At 41.3% G+C, this 14,736-nt stretch overlaps 1 protein-coding gene across 1 annotated transcript in view; it reads right to left on the minus strand.

Annotated features, from left to right (window-relative positions):
• LOC138629070 (uncharacterized) overlaps nucleotides 1-14,736 on the minus strand; it is a 41,700-nt gene that overhangs the window by 536 nt on the left and 26,428 nt on the right. The window contains exons 58-73 of the mRNA XM_069712565.1: nucleotides 14,481-14,594; nucleotides 14,205-14,321; nucleotides 13,957-14,115; nucleotides 13,716-13,877; nucleotides 12,623-12,785; nucleotides 12,346-12,527; nucleotides 12,167-12,259; nucleotides 11,864-12,068; nucleotides 11,094-11,281; nucleotides 10,417-10,514; nucleotides 8,761-8,945; nucleotides 1,894-2,093; nucleotides 1,616-1,784; nucleotides 998-1,107; nucleotides 707-832; nucleotides 21-147 (exon numbers count right to left, since the gene is read on the minus strand). Of these exons, the coding sequence (XP_069568666.1) occupies nucleotides 21-147; nucleotides 707-832; nucleotides 998-1,107; nucleotides 1,616-1,784; nucleotides 1,894-2,093; nucleotides 8,761-8,945; nucleotides 10,417-10,514; nucleotides 11,094-11,281; nucleotides 11,864-12,068; nucleotides 12,167-12,259; nucleotides 12,346-12,527; nucleotides 12,623-12,785; nucleotides 13,716-13,877; nucleotides 13,957-14,115; nucleotides 14,205-14,321; nucleotides 14,481-14,594 (2,398 nt within the window). The remainder of the gene's footprint in view (nucleotides 1-20; nucleotides 148-706; nucleotides 833-997; nucleotides 1,108-1,615; nucleotides 1,785-1,893; nucleotides 2,094-8,760; nucleotides 8,946-10,416; nucleotides 10,515-11,093; nucleotides 11,282-11,863; nucleotides 12,069-12,166; nucleotides 12,260-12,345; nucleotides 12,528-12,622; nucleotides 12,786-13,715; nucleotides 13,878-13,956; nucleotides 14,116-14,204; nucleotides 14,322-14,480; nucleotides 14,595-14,736) is intronic.

Genomic DNA, 14,736 nt, shown 5'->3' on the forward strand with positions numbered 1-14,736 from the left:
CATGTTATGGTCAAACTTACAGCACTGGACGGGGACCTCCAGTGGTATGTAGTTCTGCTGGCAGAGATGAGCGAAGGCAGATGCTAATCTGCAGGGTGCTCTGGAGGAGCTCAACTCACAAACGGCCAAGAACTGACCAGGATCCACCTGACAACACAGACACGCTGTTGTAAACATGGAGCGCAGAATCATTCAAAAACAGTGCCACTATATCAAACTGAAGCAAATCAGCCAGATTTTCAAATGTAGTTCACCATGTTTTCAACTTTCTCCCTGACCAAACATTTGTTTTGCAGTAAATGTACAATTCGAATACATTTGAATTTAGCTGAAAATATATACATTTATTATTAAGCACTTTTCCTGGGCAGAACCAATACCTGATGTTCGTCTCTTTCCTTCATTGGCATGCAAGTGAAACTTATAAGTGCAGCTTATGCTTTTTTTTTTACCACGTGAGCTTTTCCCATGATGTTCAGCTAATGAATGCCTTATTTTGGCAATGAAATCCATTAACAGCAAGGAAATGTCAAGACTGTCTTGTGTGTGCCAGGCCAAACAGATGTTTTCAGTGTCTTCCACATACCTCCCCACATTTACCCCACTAGTCAATGATGAAATTTATGAATCTCTCAGTGCCCGCTAATTTTAAGTTAATTACAGGTAAGAAAGTCCTGATATATGCCAACTGGGTTTTTGTACTTACTACCCTGAAACAGGAACTCAGCGGAGAATCGGGAGAAGAGAACATGAAGTCACAGCTCACTGGGTTCATGGCTACTTTAGAAATGTGCTCTGCTGTAGCTGGAGGCTTGGTGCACTTTGGTTTGATCTAAAGACGAAGACAAGTGGTCAAACTGCAGGTGAGAGACGGAAACCTTCCGGTCAACAAAACTCCACCAACACAATCGTGCAAATATTTATAAATGCAAGATTTTAGAATTTAATTTGATAACGCCTCAACAAACCAACACTGCCAGTCCCTCACCCATCCTACCTGCCAGCTGTGGAAAAAATCCACCAAGTTCTTAGCTTGAGATCCATCAGGCAAAGGAAAATCATTCCCAGACTCATTGTCATTTGTACCAAAGAGACCAGTAGATTGCCCTGTGCAGAAAAAAAACAACATATAAATGTGCAGCCCAATATCACGCCAAAGCATTTAATACAACATTGGTCTACTGGTCAATGTCATGTTTTGCCTCGCCAAGATATGAAAAGTAAACGCTTGTTTAACCAGAGTCAAAGCAGGAGCTCATGTGTAGATCTGTACATCAACTCAGTGAGAAAGCAAAGGTCAACATGAATTTCTTTTAAGTAACACAAGTAAGTTACATACATACCTATATCAAATGATCTACTTTAACACACAATGTTATCTTTTTCTAAACAAGTGTTTTTTGGGCTCAAACCTAAGGCACTTTTCTTTTCGTGCCCAGGTGAGGCAAAACATGATAATGAAACTGTATCATACATTATCTGCTAATGTGTGTCAGAGCATGAAGTATGCAACTACTAACAATGGATGTGTTAATGCAACGACTAACTACAGATGTGTTTATGCAACTACTAACTACAGATGTGTTTACAACAAGTCACATTGAATCTTTCCTACCATGTGACCATCCATCCAGAGTGAAGCTGCACATTTCCAACGACAGGTCACATGACACTGACCCTCCGTTCGGACTGGACAGTTGCACAGTATTCGACCCTCTCCTGACAGCCAGTCCATCATCACCGTGAAATGTGTGTGTAACAGCATGGTTGCAGTCTGCCTTCACCTGAGACACAAACATCTTCTTTATCTGTCTGCTGCATTGTTCACTGCACAAAGCTGCTGTAACGGTTCAGTGAGGGACGCAACAAAACACAAATGAGACACATAGCTACCTGTCCGTTGTGCTGAATGTTGACTGTGCTGTTACTCATTCGTATCAGGAGGAAACTCTGTGGGTCTGCATTAAGCAGCAGCGTGAATGAGGGGTCAGCGCCGACATCTTGGGCGAGGAGCAGTGGACACGAACCCGGCAGCTCATACAAGTGACCATCGAACGTTACTACAAACTGATCTGCCACCAACAAAGCGTGATCTTTGGGAGAGAGACAAAGCGACTTGTCAGCGTGCAATGCTACTGCCTTTGCAATTTAATCAATCCCTTGTAGCATTTTATTTACAACTACATAATTTTCAAAGTAAACACATAATTTGGCAAGTTGTGTAACAATCTGTATGAGGTCATTGTAAAATTTCTACTGAGCTTCAGCTGGCCAGCCAACCAGACACAATCCATGAAGACACTTCGATAAACTTGGGAATTAATTTTCCCATCTATGGTGGTGAGTAGTCCGGGTCCAGAGGCACACATCATTTGGCTCCCTCCACTGTACCTCAGCGTAGGGATGATGTTTTCATGTTGGCATGCAGTGCCCTTTACACACCATAAATAGCGCTGTATGCTCTTTCCAAACTGTTTAACTTCAGCTTCATTAATCTCCAGAACATTTACTCTGACTGTCATGTCAACGTGTTTCTTGGCTAACGGTGGACTGAAGGATATCTCATGTCTTTGAGATGACCTTCTAACAGTTTCCAGCTTCATGAAAACATATCTTTTTGTTTTTCAGGAGATGCATGGTTCACATCAGCAGATGCTTCTTGTCAACAGCAAACATCAGAGAACCTGAACTCACCCCTTCAAGGTAGTTTTCACTGATCTGACACTAACTCCTCACTCCAGTTAGATTTTATTGATTTCATAAGCCGATGGGTCCATATACTTTCTCCAACCTACACCGTGAATATTTGAGTGATATATTCAATATGGACAATAACAAAACAATGATCTGTGGTAATTTGTTAAAACAGATTATGTTTGTGACTTAGACAATCTGACCATATTCTAGGACAAATTTCTACATATAATAAGTTTAATTTTTCTTTCCACTGTTTTTAGAGAATAAATGTTCCAATAATAAAGGAAATGGTGGTGGAAGTCAATACTTGCTTATAAATTCAAGCACAACTGAGATGGAACTAAAATAACAAAAAAAAAATCCTGAACTTTGTTTGACATTTTTATGATGTACAGTGCTGTGAAAAAGTATCGACACGCCACCTGACTTCTTCTGTTTGTGTTTATCTCGAACTAAACTGTGTCCCATCGTCAAACCAAATCTAACATAAAAAATGATAAATGTATCAACACCAACTGGGTCTGTGTGAAAAGTGTTTTCACACCCTTGGTTATTAAATCCCTAAAACTACCATACAGCATTGATAAATGGTTGCAGCTGGACAGACAGACAGACACACACACACACACACACACACACACACACACACACACACACACACACACACACACACACACACACACATAGGCCTGATTACTACCAGATCTGTTCAATCAAATCATCACTTAGATATATTACTTGGCTCAAAGGTCCCACCAGTAGCACACTATGCCAAAATCAAAAGAGATTTCAGAGGCGATAAAGAAGAAGGTGATTTAAATGAATCAGTGTGGGAAGGATTACAAAGTCATTTCTAAAGCTCTGGGACTTCACAGATCCACATTGAGAGATGTTATCAACAACTCAAGCAGACTTGGTGGTGAGTGAACTCTCCCAGAACTGGCCGTCCTTCCAATGTTCCTCTGAAGCATGCTGAAGACTCATGCAGGAAGTCACAACAGATGTAAGGAAAACATCCAAGGAACTTCAGACCTTTTTCACATCAATAAAGATCAGTGTTTATGATTCCACTATCTAAATGGTAACCATGGGAGCGAAGCGAGTGTTCAAATCATGTGAACCCATATTTAATTGTAAATAGACCAAAGACAACATATCAAATGTTGAAACTAAGATTATTATTTTTTGTTTAATGAAAAATATATGCTCATTTTTAATTTGATGCTAGCAATACGCCTTAAAAAATTTGGGGCAGGGGCATGTTTACCACTGTGTTGCATCACCTCTTCTTTTAAATGTTTGGGGACTGAGACCAGTTTCTAGAGTTTTGAAAGTGAAATGTTCTCCCATTCTTGCCTGTTATATGATTTTAGCTGTTCTACAGTTCGGGGTCTCCTTTGTCGTATGTTTTGTTTCATGATGCACAAAATGTTTTCAATGAATGTCAGGTCTGGACTGCAGGAGGCCAGTTTAGTACCCAGACTCTTCTGCTACGGAGCCATGCTGTTGTAAAATGTGAAGAATGCGGTTTCCCTGAAAAAGACGGTGTATGGGTGGCAGCATATGTTGCTCCAAAACCTGTATACATTGTTGAGGATTAATGATGCCCTCCCAGATGTGCAAGTTACTCATGCAACGTGCACTAATGGATCTCATACCATCACAGATGCTGGCTTTTTAACTGTGTGCTGACAACAAGCTGGGTGGTCCCACTCCTCTTTAGCCTGAAGGTCATGACATCCATGATTTCCAAAGAGAATTACAAATTTTGATTTGTCAGACCACAGGACTGTTTTCCACTTTGCCGCAGTCCATTTTAAATTAGTTTGGGCCTAGAGAAGGCAGCAGTGTTTCTGGATCATGTTTATACTGTATATGGTTTCTTATTTTCATGGTAGAGTTTTAACCAGCATTTGTGGATACAGCAATAAACTGTGTTTACAGACGTTTACAGATTTTCAGAAGTGTTTCTTAGCCCACACCATGATTTACACTACAGAATTGGGTCTGTTTTTAATGCAGTGCAGCCTAAAGGCCTGAAGATCATAGCCATCCAATATGGGTTTTCGGCCTTGTCCCTTAATTAGAGATTCCTCCAGATTTTCAGAATCTTTTTATGATTTTTTTTTTTTGTACATAAATGATGAAATTCTCAAATTTGTTGCGATTTTGAGGAACATTATTCTTAAATTGTTGCACTATTTGCCAATGCAGTCTTTCACAGTGGTGAACTTCTCCCCATCCTCACTGCTTCGAGACTCTGCCTCTCTGAAGCTCTTTTTATCCTCAAAAATGTTACTGATCTGTTTGCATTATTTGCAAATCATTGCATTCTGTTTTTATTTACATTTTACACAGTGTCCCAACTTCTTTGGAAACGGGGTTGTACTTCTAATCCCTAAAAACATTAAGTTTCGTCTGAATTTTGCCACAACACACCTTTATGAACCTCAAATCTTTTGTGAGAATGTTGTGCTGATGAATTCAAGAATTCCATACCTCTGAAAAGGTAGGAAATTAAGTTTAAAAATTTTGGCAAAGTCAAAATCCAGACCTGGACGTTATTCTAACTGAATTATCAGATTTTTTTTTAATCTGATTTAGTGCTGAGTTCAGATAAAGTGATGATAGTGGGTGACTTTAACGTTCATGTTGACATGGACAACGACAGCCTCAGTTCTGCTTTCAGCTCATTATTAGATTCCATAGGCTTTTCTCAGAATGTAAATAAACCCACTCACCATGGTAACCACACCCTCCATCTGGTTCTGTCGTATGGCATGGAAACTGAAAATGTAATTATATTTTCTCAAAACCCTGTTTTGTCGGACCACTTCTTATTAACATTTGAAGTTACAATAATGGACCACACAGCATGTGGGAATAAATCCCACTACAGTAGATGTCTGACAGATGATGCCGTGGCCAAGTTTAAGGAAGCAGTTACATGCTTATCCTCTTCGATGCCGTGTGTTAAAGCAGTGGAAGACATCTACGTTGATCTTAGTCCCACACAAGTATATCATCTGGTAGAAAACACTCCAGTATCTCTGCTACAACTCTAGATAATGTCGCCCCTCTGAAGAAGAGAGTAATGAATCAGAGGAAGTTGTCTCTGTGGTACAACTCACAATTACGCTCTGCTGGGCAGGCGACTAGAAAGCAGGAAAAGAAATGGCGTTCCACTAATTTAGAAGAATTTCACCTGGCCTGGAAAGATAGTCTAATATTATATAAGAAAGCTCTTCGTAAGGCCGGGACTTTGTATTACACATCATTAATAGAGGAAAACAAGAACAACCCCAGTTTTCTTTTCAGCACTGTAGCCAGGCTGACAAAGAGTCACAGCTTGGTTGAGCCGTCTATTCTTTCAGCTCTCAGCAGTAATAACTTCATCAACTTCTTTACTAATAAAATTCTTACTATTAGGGAGAGAATCGGGCCGACCCTTCCTGACACCATCACTGATGTGATGTTAAACACAGCAGCCCTGAAAGCAACTGTAAGACCAGATGTATACTTGGAAAATGTCTCTCCTTTTGAGCTCTCGAGTTAACTAGAATTATTTCTTCATCTGGATCCTCTAGCTGTCTGTTAGATCCCATCCCAACTAAACTTTTTAAGGAAGTCTTCCCTTTAATCAATACTTCCATATTAGATCCAATCAACCTATCTATTGTAACCGGCTATGTACCGCAGGCTTTTAAAGTGCCTGTAATTAAACCTCTACTGAAAAAGCCGACTCTTGATCCAGTTGTTTTAGGAAACTACAGACCAATTTCCAACCTGACGTTTATTTCTAAAATCTTTGAAAAAGTTGTTGCAAATCAACTTTTTGATCATTTACAAAGGAATGATCTGTTTGAAGATTTTCAGTCAGGCTTTAGGGTTCATCATAGCACAGAAACAGCTCTGGTGAAAGTTACTAACGACCTTTTATTAGCCTCAGATAATGGACTCATCTCTGTACTTGTTCTTCTGGACCTCAGTGCTGTTTTTGATACGATTGATCATACGATCTTATTACAGAAATTAAAAGACGTTACGAGGATTAAAGGAACTGCATTAGACTGATTCAAATCCTACTTATCAGATAGATTCCAGTTTTTTCATATCAACAATGAGTCTTCCAGACAAACAAGAGTTAGTTATGGAGTTCCACAAGGCTCAGTGTTCGGCCCAATACTACATGCTTCCATTAGGAGATGTCATCAGGAAGCACTGCATAAACTTCCATTGTTATGCAGATGACACTCAGCTATATCTTTCTATAAAACCAGATGAAACTAATCAGTTAGTAAAACTTGAAGCCTGTCTAAAAAACATAAAGGCCTGGATGACCAAAAACTTCCTGCATCTAAATTCAGACAAAATGGAAGTTATTGTACTTGGTCCTAAACACCTCAGAAACTTTTTCTGTAATCACTTAGTTACTCTGGATGACGTCGTCTTGGCCTCCAGCAAAACTGTGAGGAACCTTGGAGTCATCTTTGATGAGGATTTGTCCTTTAGACACCAGATAAAGCAAATCTCCAGAACTGCCTTCTTTCATCTACGTAATATTAATAAAATCAGGAAAATCCTTCCTCAGCGTGATGCAGAAAAACTCATTCATGCATTTGTCACTTCCAGGCTGGATTATTGTAATTCCTTGTTGTTAGGATGTCCAAATTACTCATTAAAAACCCTGCAGTTGATCCAAAATGCTGCAGTAAGAGTACTGATGGGATTTAGCAAGAGAAATCATATTTCTCCAGCTTTAGCTTCTCTTCACTGGCTTCCTGTGAAATCAAGAATAGAATTTAAAATTCTGTTGACGATTTACAAAGCTCTACATGACCAGGCTCCATCATATCGTAGAGATCTTATAGAACTATATAATCCTAGCAGAGCACTTCTCTCTCAGTACGCTGGTCTGCTTGTGGTTCCTAGAGTTTACAGAAGTAGAATAGGAGGCAGAGCCTTCAGTTTTCAGGCTCCTCTCCTGTGGAACCAACCAGCTCCCAGTTTGTGTTCGAGGGGCAGAAACCCTCTCTAGCTTAAGATTAGACTCAAAACTTTCCTTTTTGACAAAGCCTATAGTTAGGGCTGGCTCAGGTAGACCTGAACCAACCCTTAGTTATGCTGTTATAGGCCGAGGCTGCTGGGGGACCTTGTTACATGCTGAGCTTCTTTTCTTTCCTCCTACTCTTTAACTTACTCATACCTCACCATCTTTTTCTCTCCCATAATTTGTCCTTATTATCTGTTGTGTCCCCATTCAGTTCCCTCGCTCGCGTAGTTTCTCTTCTTTCTTTTGCAGATATCCCGTCATGGAGCTGCATGTCTCTGCCCTGCGCTTGTCATCTCCACCAACAGTTCTTCTCTTGTATCTCTATGCTGTCCTTTTCTCTCTCTGCTCTCCTCTCACCCCAACCCGTCGAGGCAGATGGCCGCCCACCTCTGAGCCTGGTTCTGTCAGAGGTTTCTTCCTGTTCAGAGGGAGTTTTTCCTTCCCTCTGTTGGAGGTTTTTCTCCCTTAAAAAGGAGTTTTTTCCCTTCCTAGCTTATGTGGGAATTGTTGAATTGTTGGGTTTCTCTGTATAATATTGTAAAGTTCTGCTGTAAGAACTTTAATGTGTTAAGTGCCATGAAATAACCTGTGTTGTGATTTGGCGCTATATAAATAAAATTGAATTTAATTGAATTTAATATTGCGGGAAGAGCAGTTCATGGTCATAAAACCTTAAATGTGGCCGCAGTAAAGCACCTCTGCAAAGAAGAGCAGGCCAAAAATCCACCAACAGAGACTAATCTCCAGTTATCAGATGGGTTTGGTTGCAGTTGTTGCTGCCAAAGGTTGCATAACTAGCTATTAAGTTCAGTATTCTCACATTGGTGATGTAAGTAGTAGATAACCTTTTTGGATTGCCCTTGTTTTGTGTTGAGTTTTGTTGGAAGATTTACCGCAGTTTAAAAAGAGATACACACAAAACCAGAAGAAATCGGGAGAGGGTCCAATACTTTTTCGTGGCGCTGTAATAAACTTGTAAGACTAACACTGTTGTTAAAATGTCATCTTACGGGAGAAAGGGCTGTCCATGATCTTCCTCTTCAGACGATAAAGTTCGGCAGTGGGTCTGACGGAGGCGAGGGCCTGCAGAGGCCTCAGGAGCCACTCCTCCAGAAGGATCTCCATCAGCCCGGCTTCGGCCAGCCTGGACCAGGGGAGCAGTGGCAGTGGCACCGACATGATCACTGAACATTCGCTGGAAAAAAACAAAACAAGAAACTTTGAACAAAATGTCTTACTGGAATAATTTTCATACATCTGTTTTGCTTTGCCACAACATTTGGTCATTTAACAGCAAATGCTAAACTTTGAAGTTTAAAATGACACAACTGTTTATTGCTTCTTAAATAAGGATTGATTTGGTAATTTACAGGCATCTGGGTTAAACACCTGGGTTACATATAATATTAGCTTCAAGTGCATTGCAGTAACTATATTTCAACATGAAGAACCTGCTTTGAACCAGTCCATGAAATACTTCCGAAATACTGTGAACAGATATGCATCTAAAAAAACAACTAAATCTATTCCAGATTTTGCTTGTTTTTACTACAAAATAGTGAGTTATGGTAGGTAGGTAGGTATTTACTTTATTAATCCTCGAGGGGAATTTTTTTTCGCTATAGCAGCATACAGAAGCAATAAGATAATAATAGAAATAATAGAATAAAATAATAGAATAGAATAATAGAAAAGCAATAAAATAGCAGTAAATAGCAGTAAAAAATATAAAATATAAAATGCACAGTATATACAGTACATTATATATCTATATATATTATATACAAACAAACCAAGAAACACAGTCAACAGTGTTATTGTACTGTGATGGATTTTGCCAGAGGTGAGTTATTGTACAGTCTTATTGCAGTGGGCAAGAATGATCTCCTGTATCAGGAATGATCTCCTGTATCTGTCCTTGTGACAGTGGAGCTGGAGGAGTCTTTTGGAGAAAGTGCTCTGCTGTCCCTGCAGCAGGTGGTGGAGAGGGTGGACAGGATTATCCAATATGGATAATAGTTTGTTCAGCGTCCTCCTCTCCACCACCTTTTCCAGACTATCTAGTTTGTAGCCGATGATGGAGCCGGCCTTCTTAACCAGTTTGTTAAGTCTGTTGGTGTCACCGGCTCCAATGCTGCTCCCCCAGCAGACCCCAGCTAAGTACAATGCACTGGCCACAACAGACTGGTAGAACATCTCCAACATCTCGCTGCACACATTGAAGGATCGAAGTTTCCTCAAGAAAAAGAGTCAACTCATCCCCTTCTTGTAGACAGCGTTGATGTTGGTCTTCCAGTTCAGTCTGTTGTCGATGGACACACCCACGTACTTGTACTCCTCAACCATGTCCACCTCCTCTCCCAGAACTCTCAGCGGTTGTGGAGCCGTCGTCTTCCTCCTGAAGTCGACCACCATCTCTCTGGTCTTGGTCACGTTCAGGAGCAGGTGATTCCTTCCCGCCCACTCCACAAAGTCCTCCACTACTGCCCTGTACTCGTCCTCCCGTCCATCCCTTATACATCCTACCACTGCAGAGTCATCAGAGAACTTCTGCAGATGGCAGGACTCTGAGTTGTATATGTTTGATTCTGACATGTTCAAGTAATTTTCTGAAAGAATGGACACAGGCAGCTTTTCTTTATGTAAGTCTCAGCTATTTGCAGTACCTGGAGGAGAATTTGTAGACAGAAGCCAGTCGTCTCCTGACTCCAGACAGAGCCATGGCCAAACGGGTCTCAATCCAGTGGTAGGTATGCTGGCCTGCCTGATTGACATAGAAAACGAGAAATTAATGAACATTGATAAGAACATTTAAAGGATTTTATTGCATGTTACGACAGTTTGGAGTCTGATAGTAGATTTGGCCATATTTGGGATATAATGTTATATAACCTAGATATTAATATATCTTTATACATGATTCAAATATCAGTAATGGTTTGTCTTTGACTCCTCAACATCCAGCACATTTTTTATTTCCATACCCACTGAGTTATGTTAGGATTACTGGATGCAAAGTCAAAAGTTTATGATCACGTTTTATGTTTTACTGACTGCACACAATGTAATTTAATTTGATGATGTACCTGCAATTAGGCATCTGGATAAGCTGTTGCCACAGTGTCCTGGCATATACAGGTTTCTCAAATCCAGGAAAATAACTCCTCCAAGTTTTTAAAATAAGACAATATATACACAAAACATAACCTGGACTGTCCAAAGGCACAGCTATGACTGGGATAATTGTGTGCATGTGCAAACATTGTAAAAAATATTTATAAATGCTTTACAAGAGCCAAAAAAGATTTTGTCTGTGGTCCAACACAAAACAGAATTTCCTCACCACATCCAAGGCGATGCTGAGTGTGGTGACGCCAGTTTGTGACAGCGGCCTCAGATGGGGGTTCTCCAGCAGAGCAGGCAGGACCTCCACCAGCCTCTCAGTCCACAACAAAACAGCCTCCCTCGATACCACCTCCAGCTTCTGGCCCCTCACATCCTGGTACACACCTGCCAGAGTGGCCAAGGGCCCTGAGAACAGGGTGCAAAAAACACAGCAGGGATTCAGTTACACTCATTCATACTTTATCACAGATGCCACTAAACTTACAGGAAACAAAACTGTGAGGGAAACGGGTCAAGACATCTCGAGAAAACAGGATTTCTGTGATCATGTTTGAAAAAAGCAATGATACTGTATATAAAAATAGAAATACTGACATGAGTGACTGAAAAGTTTGTTGTTATGTTTCAGATAAATAAGTAAAGGAAGAGAGGATTAGCTCTGCGTTTCTTGAAGAAATTAGATTTCTGCCTGTGAGGAAAGAGAAAGACTGACTGGACTGCCCTCAAACTAAAAAACTAAAGAGCACGTTTCCAGCGACTAAATTTACTGTATATGCACAACCAGAGTACAGCAATCTGGCATTGTAGCTCATGTACCCGTTGGCAGTTTTCTACATGTATAAAAAAAGAAAAAGTACAGTATAAAATGTTATGGCATGGGAAATAGAAGTGCAGCAAAGGGTGCCTCTTTTCGTGTTTTTTAACAACACAAAATGTGGGGCCCCATCAAGCTGGCAGGACTGGTAAGCATAGTTGTTCTGCACTCACTCCTAAGCTCCTGTTGTCCCAGCAGCGAGGCGTGCTGCAGCAGACTCAGACAGCGAGGCAGGATGTCAGTCACGATGTGACGCAGGGGGCTGCTCTGCCACAGAGACGGCAAGCTTCTGTCTCTCTGCCCCAGCAGAGCCTCGCCTCGCTGGGCAACATGGAGAGGCACGGCACTCAACTCCTGCAGCAGCTGACTGTCTCTGGACTGAAGAAATAAAACAGAAGCAGTCACAGCTTTAAAAAAACTAAGCCACCACATGCTTTTGTGTAAATGAAGCATCCTAGTTTGTGTGTTGTGGTTACCTGTCGTCTAAAATCTACGAGGAGATGCTGTAATGTCTTGATTCTCTCCAGAAGTTTGTTCTGTATCTGAGAGCTCAAATAGTGAACACGTTCCTGTGACATGAAGGAAAACAGACTGTACTGAAGTGTCCGGTTGTACTCAAGCTAAATTTTGAATACTTTGGTGTTATTGATGATACCTCTGCTGCAGTTAAACTCTTCAAACAGCCGCTCGCTCTCAGCATCAGCCTCTGACTGTCTGCTGCCAGAGACACAGAGCCCAGATTCTCAGATTTGCCGCTGTCATCTCTGTTCTTCACATCCAGCATCAAGCTGCGATTTGTTCCCACACATGCTGCCACACTGAGATCCTCCCTCAAGCCTGGACCTCCACGTAAACAGACAAAATTCCTCGTAATTATAGTTTTAATATTTTTGGCATTATTGCAAGCACTGCAGGGATTCGAATGTATTTACCCTTCATATAACCAACTGTGGTCTTCAGACATCGTCTCTCGACCGTCCCGTTCAGCCAGATCTTCTCTCTGCGGTCCAGTGTGGCCTGCACCTGGAGGCCTGACCCTCGGGGCCAAATTAAGGCACTACCCCCGACCTCCACAGTCCAATTACCCATCCTAGACTGTAAAAGGTAAACACACATGCTTGGACTTGTATACACTGATAAAAAAAAAAGAAGCTTAGTCATGGTTTTATGGAGGGTTATGTGTGGCACTTGAGTGGCTTACTGTGATTTCTGTTTCAAAATCATCTATACATGGTTCAGAAAACGATGTGCTATGTATATCTGACCACTGGAAACAAAGTTCTGAGTTCTCTGTTCAGTTTAAAAATGCTGCACCTCAATGCATATTCTTTGAGACTGCGTTAAGGAAATATTGTCTCCTATGCTGCAGCATAAATACATTTCCTTTGCGTCAACAGCAGGTGTTTGTGTTTTCTTTTTTAAGAGCCAAGAACCAAGGAGCTTTTTCACGACACACTATGTCTCAGATAGATGTAGCAACTTCCTAAAGTCTGTAGGAAGTGACTTTGCAGTGACTGTCTAACCTACAGACCTACAGGAAAAACACAACTTGTCCTTTTACACTTAATTTTTTTTAAATTTATTAACTGAGATAAAAAAAAAAGTTTTGATTAGTGAGCATGAGGAAGTGGAAGGGGGATTTTGTTACCTTATGAAGCCAAGCTTGCTACTTATCCCTGTTTCCAGTATTTATACTAAGTTAAACTAAACATCTGCAGGCTTTAGTTACATATTTGCCACGCAGATGAGACTGATGTCAATCTTCTCATCAAAAAGCAAATAAGCATATCTCCCAATTATCTTAAACTATTCCTTCAAACCATCACGGCTCAAGTGCTTTCCCTAATCGTATCATGATCTTCAATTTAACCCCAAAACCCAAGGATCAACCCTCAACAGCCTGTCAGAGAGGGAAGGTCAAAATGTTTCACTTTCTAAAAATGTTCCAATGAAAGTTTTTTCAAATACTTTTCTTCTTCAGTCTTCATTAAGGTGTATTATGTTGTGGTCCTTCCAGTTGTTTACCTCAGAGAACAGAGACATGTTGGTCCTCTGGGATGTAGAGGAGTTGATGAGGGCGAGAGTGAAGCTGCACTGGTGCGGCCGTCCCGTCACTGACAGGCGAGAGCGAGTGTAAAACAGCTCCTGTCCGGTGTTCGCTCTGTGGGATCCCGACCACGATAAAGTCTAAGAGAAACACAGAGAGTCAACACTGACTGAAGAAAGGAAATGAGCAAAGCCAAATGTGACAGATGTGTGGACTCACAGGCTGAGGGGGACAGAGGCCCAGCAGCACAGTGTGCTCCAAACGGTCCCTGAGGTTGGTTTGAAGTTTGGCCAGGAGTGTGTGTGAAGGACAAGGCGCAGGAGACACTCGGTCCAGGCCAACACTAACCTGAAGGATGTGTATTCCCCGCGGACCTTTCTAGAAGCAACAAGGAAACACAAACTTTTTTCCTTTTATTTCTAAAACATCAGCCATTAATAGTGGAAAAGCAGTATAAAGCAGAGTACCTGGTACTTCATGCCTTGCTTGACACTCCTGTTGTTCCATCTTAATTCTGCATTCTGTGTGTATGAGTTTCCCTCCTGGCCCACTGACACACAACCTTCAACTGAAGACAAAACCATCTGCACACACACACACACACACACACACACACACACACACACACACACACGCACGCACACACATATCAAGGAATTGGCTGTCACGCAAACTCCTCTACTATTCTCCTCACATGCAGCCTCATCCATGAAGAGCTTTGAGACTGCTGAGGAGCCACCGACCTGTTGCGCTGAGAGCAGAGCACACGCCTGCCCCCTGCTGGAGTTGGTCTGCCACTGTTTGGTCAGGGTGAGCGAGACGTTGACGGGAGCTGCACTGTCCCAGGACAGATGTGTCTGCATGGACACACACAGACACACAAAATACTTAAAACTAAACTTTAAAGAAAGAAATCTGTTTTACTAAAGTTTATGTACAAAGTCAAATTCACAAGCGGTTGTAATGTTACAGGTTCAATGCATTTATTGGCATTTAATG

Source organism: Brachyistius frenatus, unplaced genomic scaffold (assembly GCF_029030835.1).
Source record: "Brachyistius frenatus isolate BFR_SWC_R1_liver_20210118 unplaced genomic scaffold, ASM2903083v1 Contig_110, whole genome shotgun sequence".
Taxonomy (NCBI): domain Eukaryota; kingdom Metazoa; phylum Chordata; class Actinopteri; family Embiotocidae; genus Brachyistius; species Brachyistius frenatus.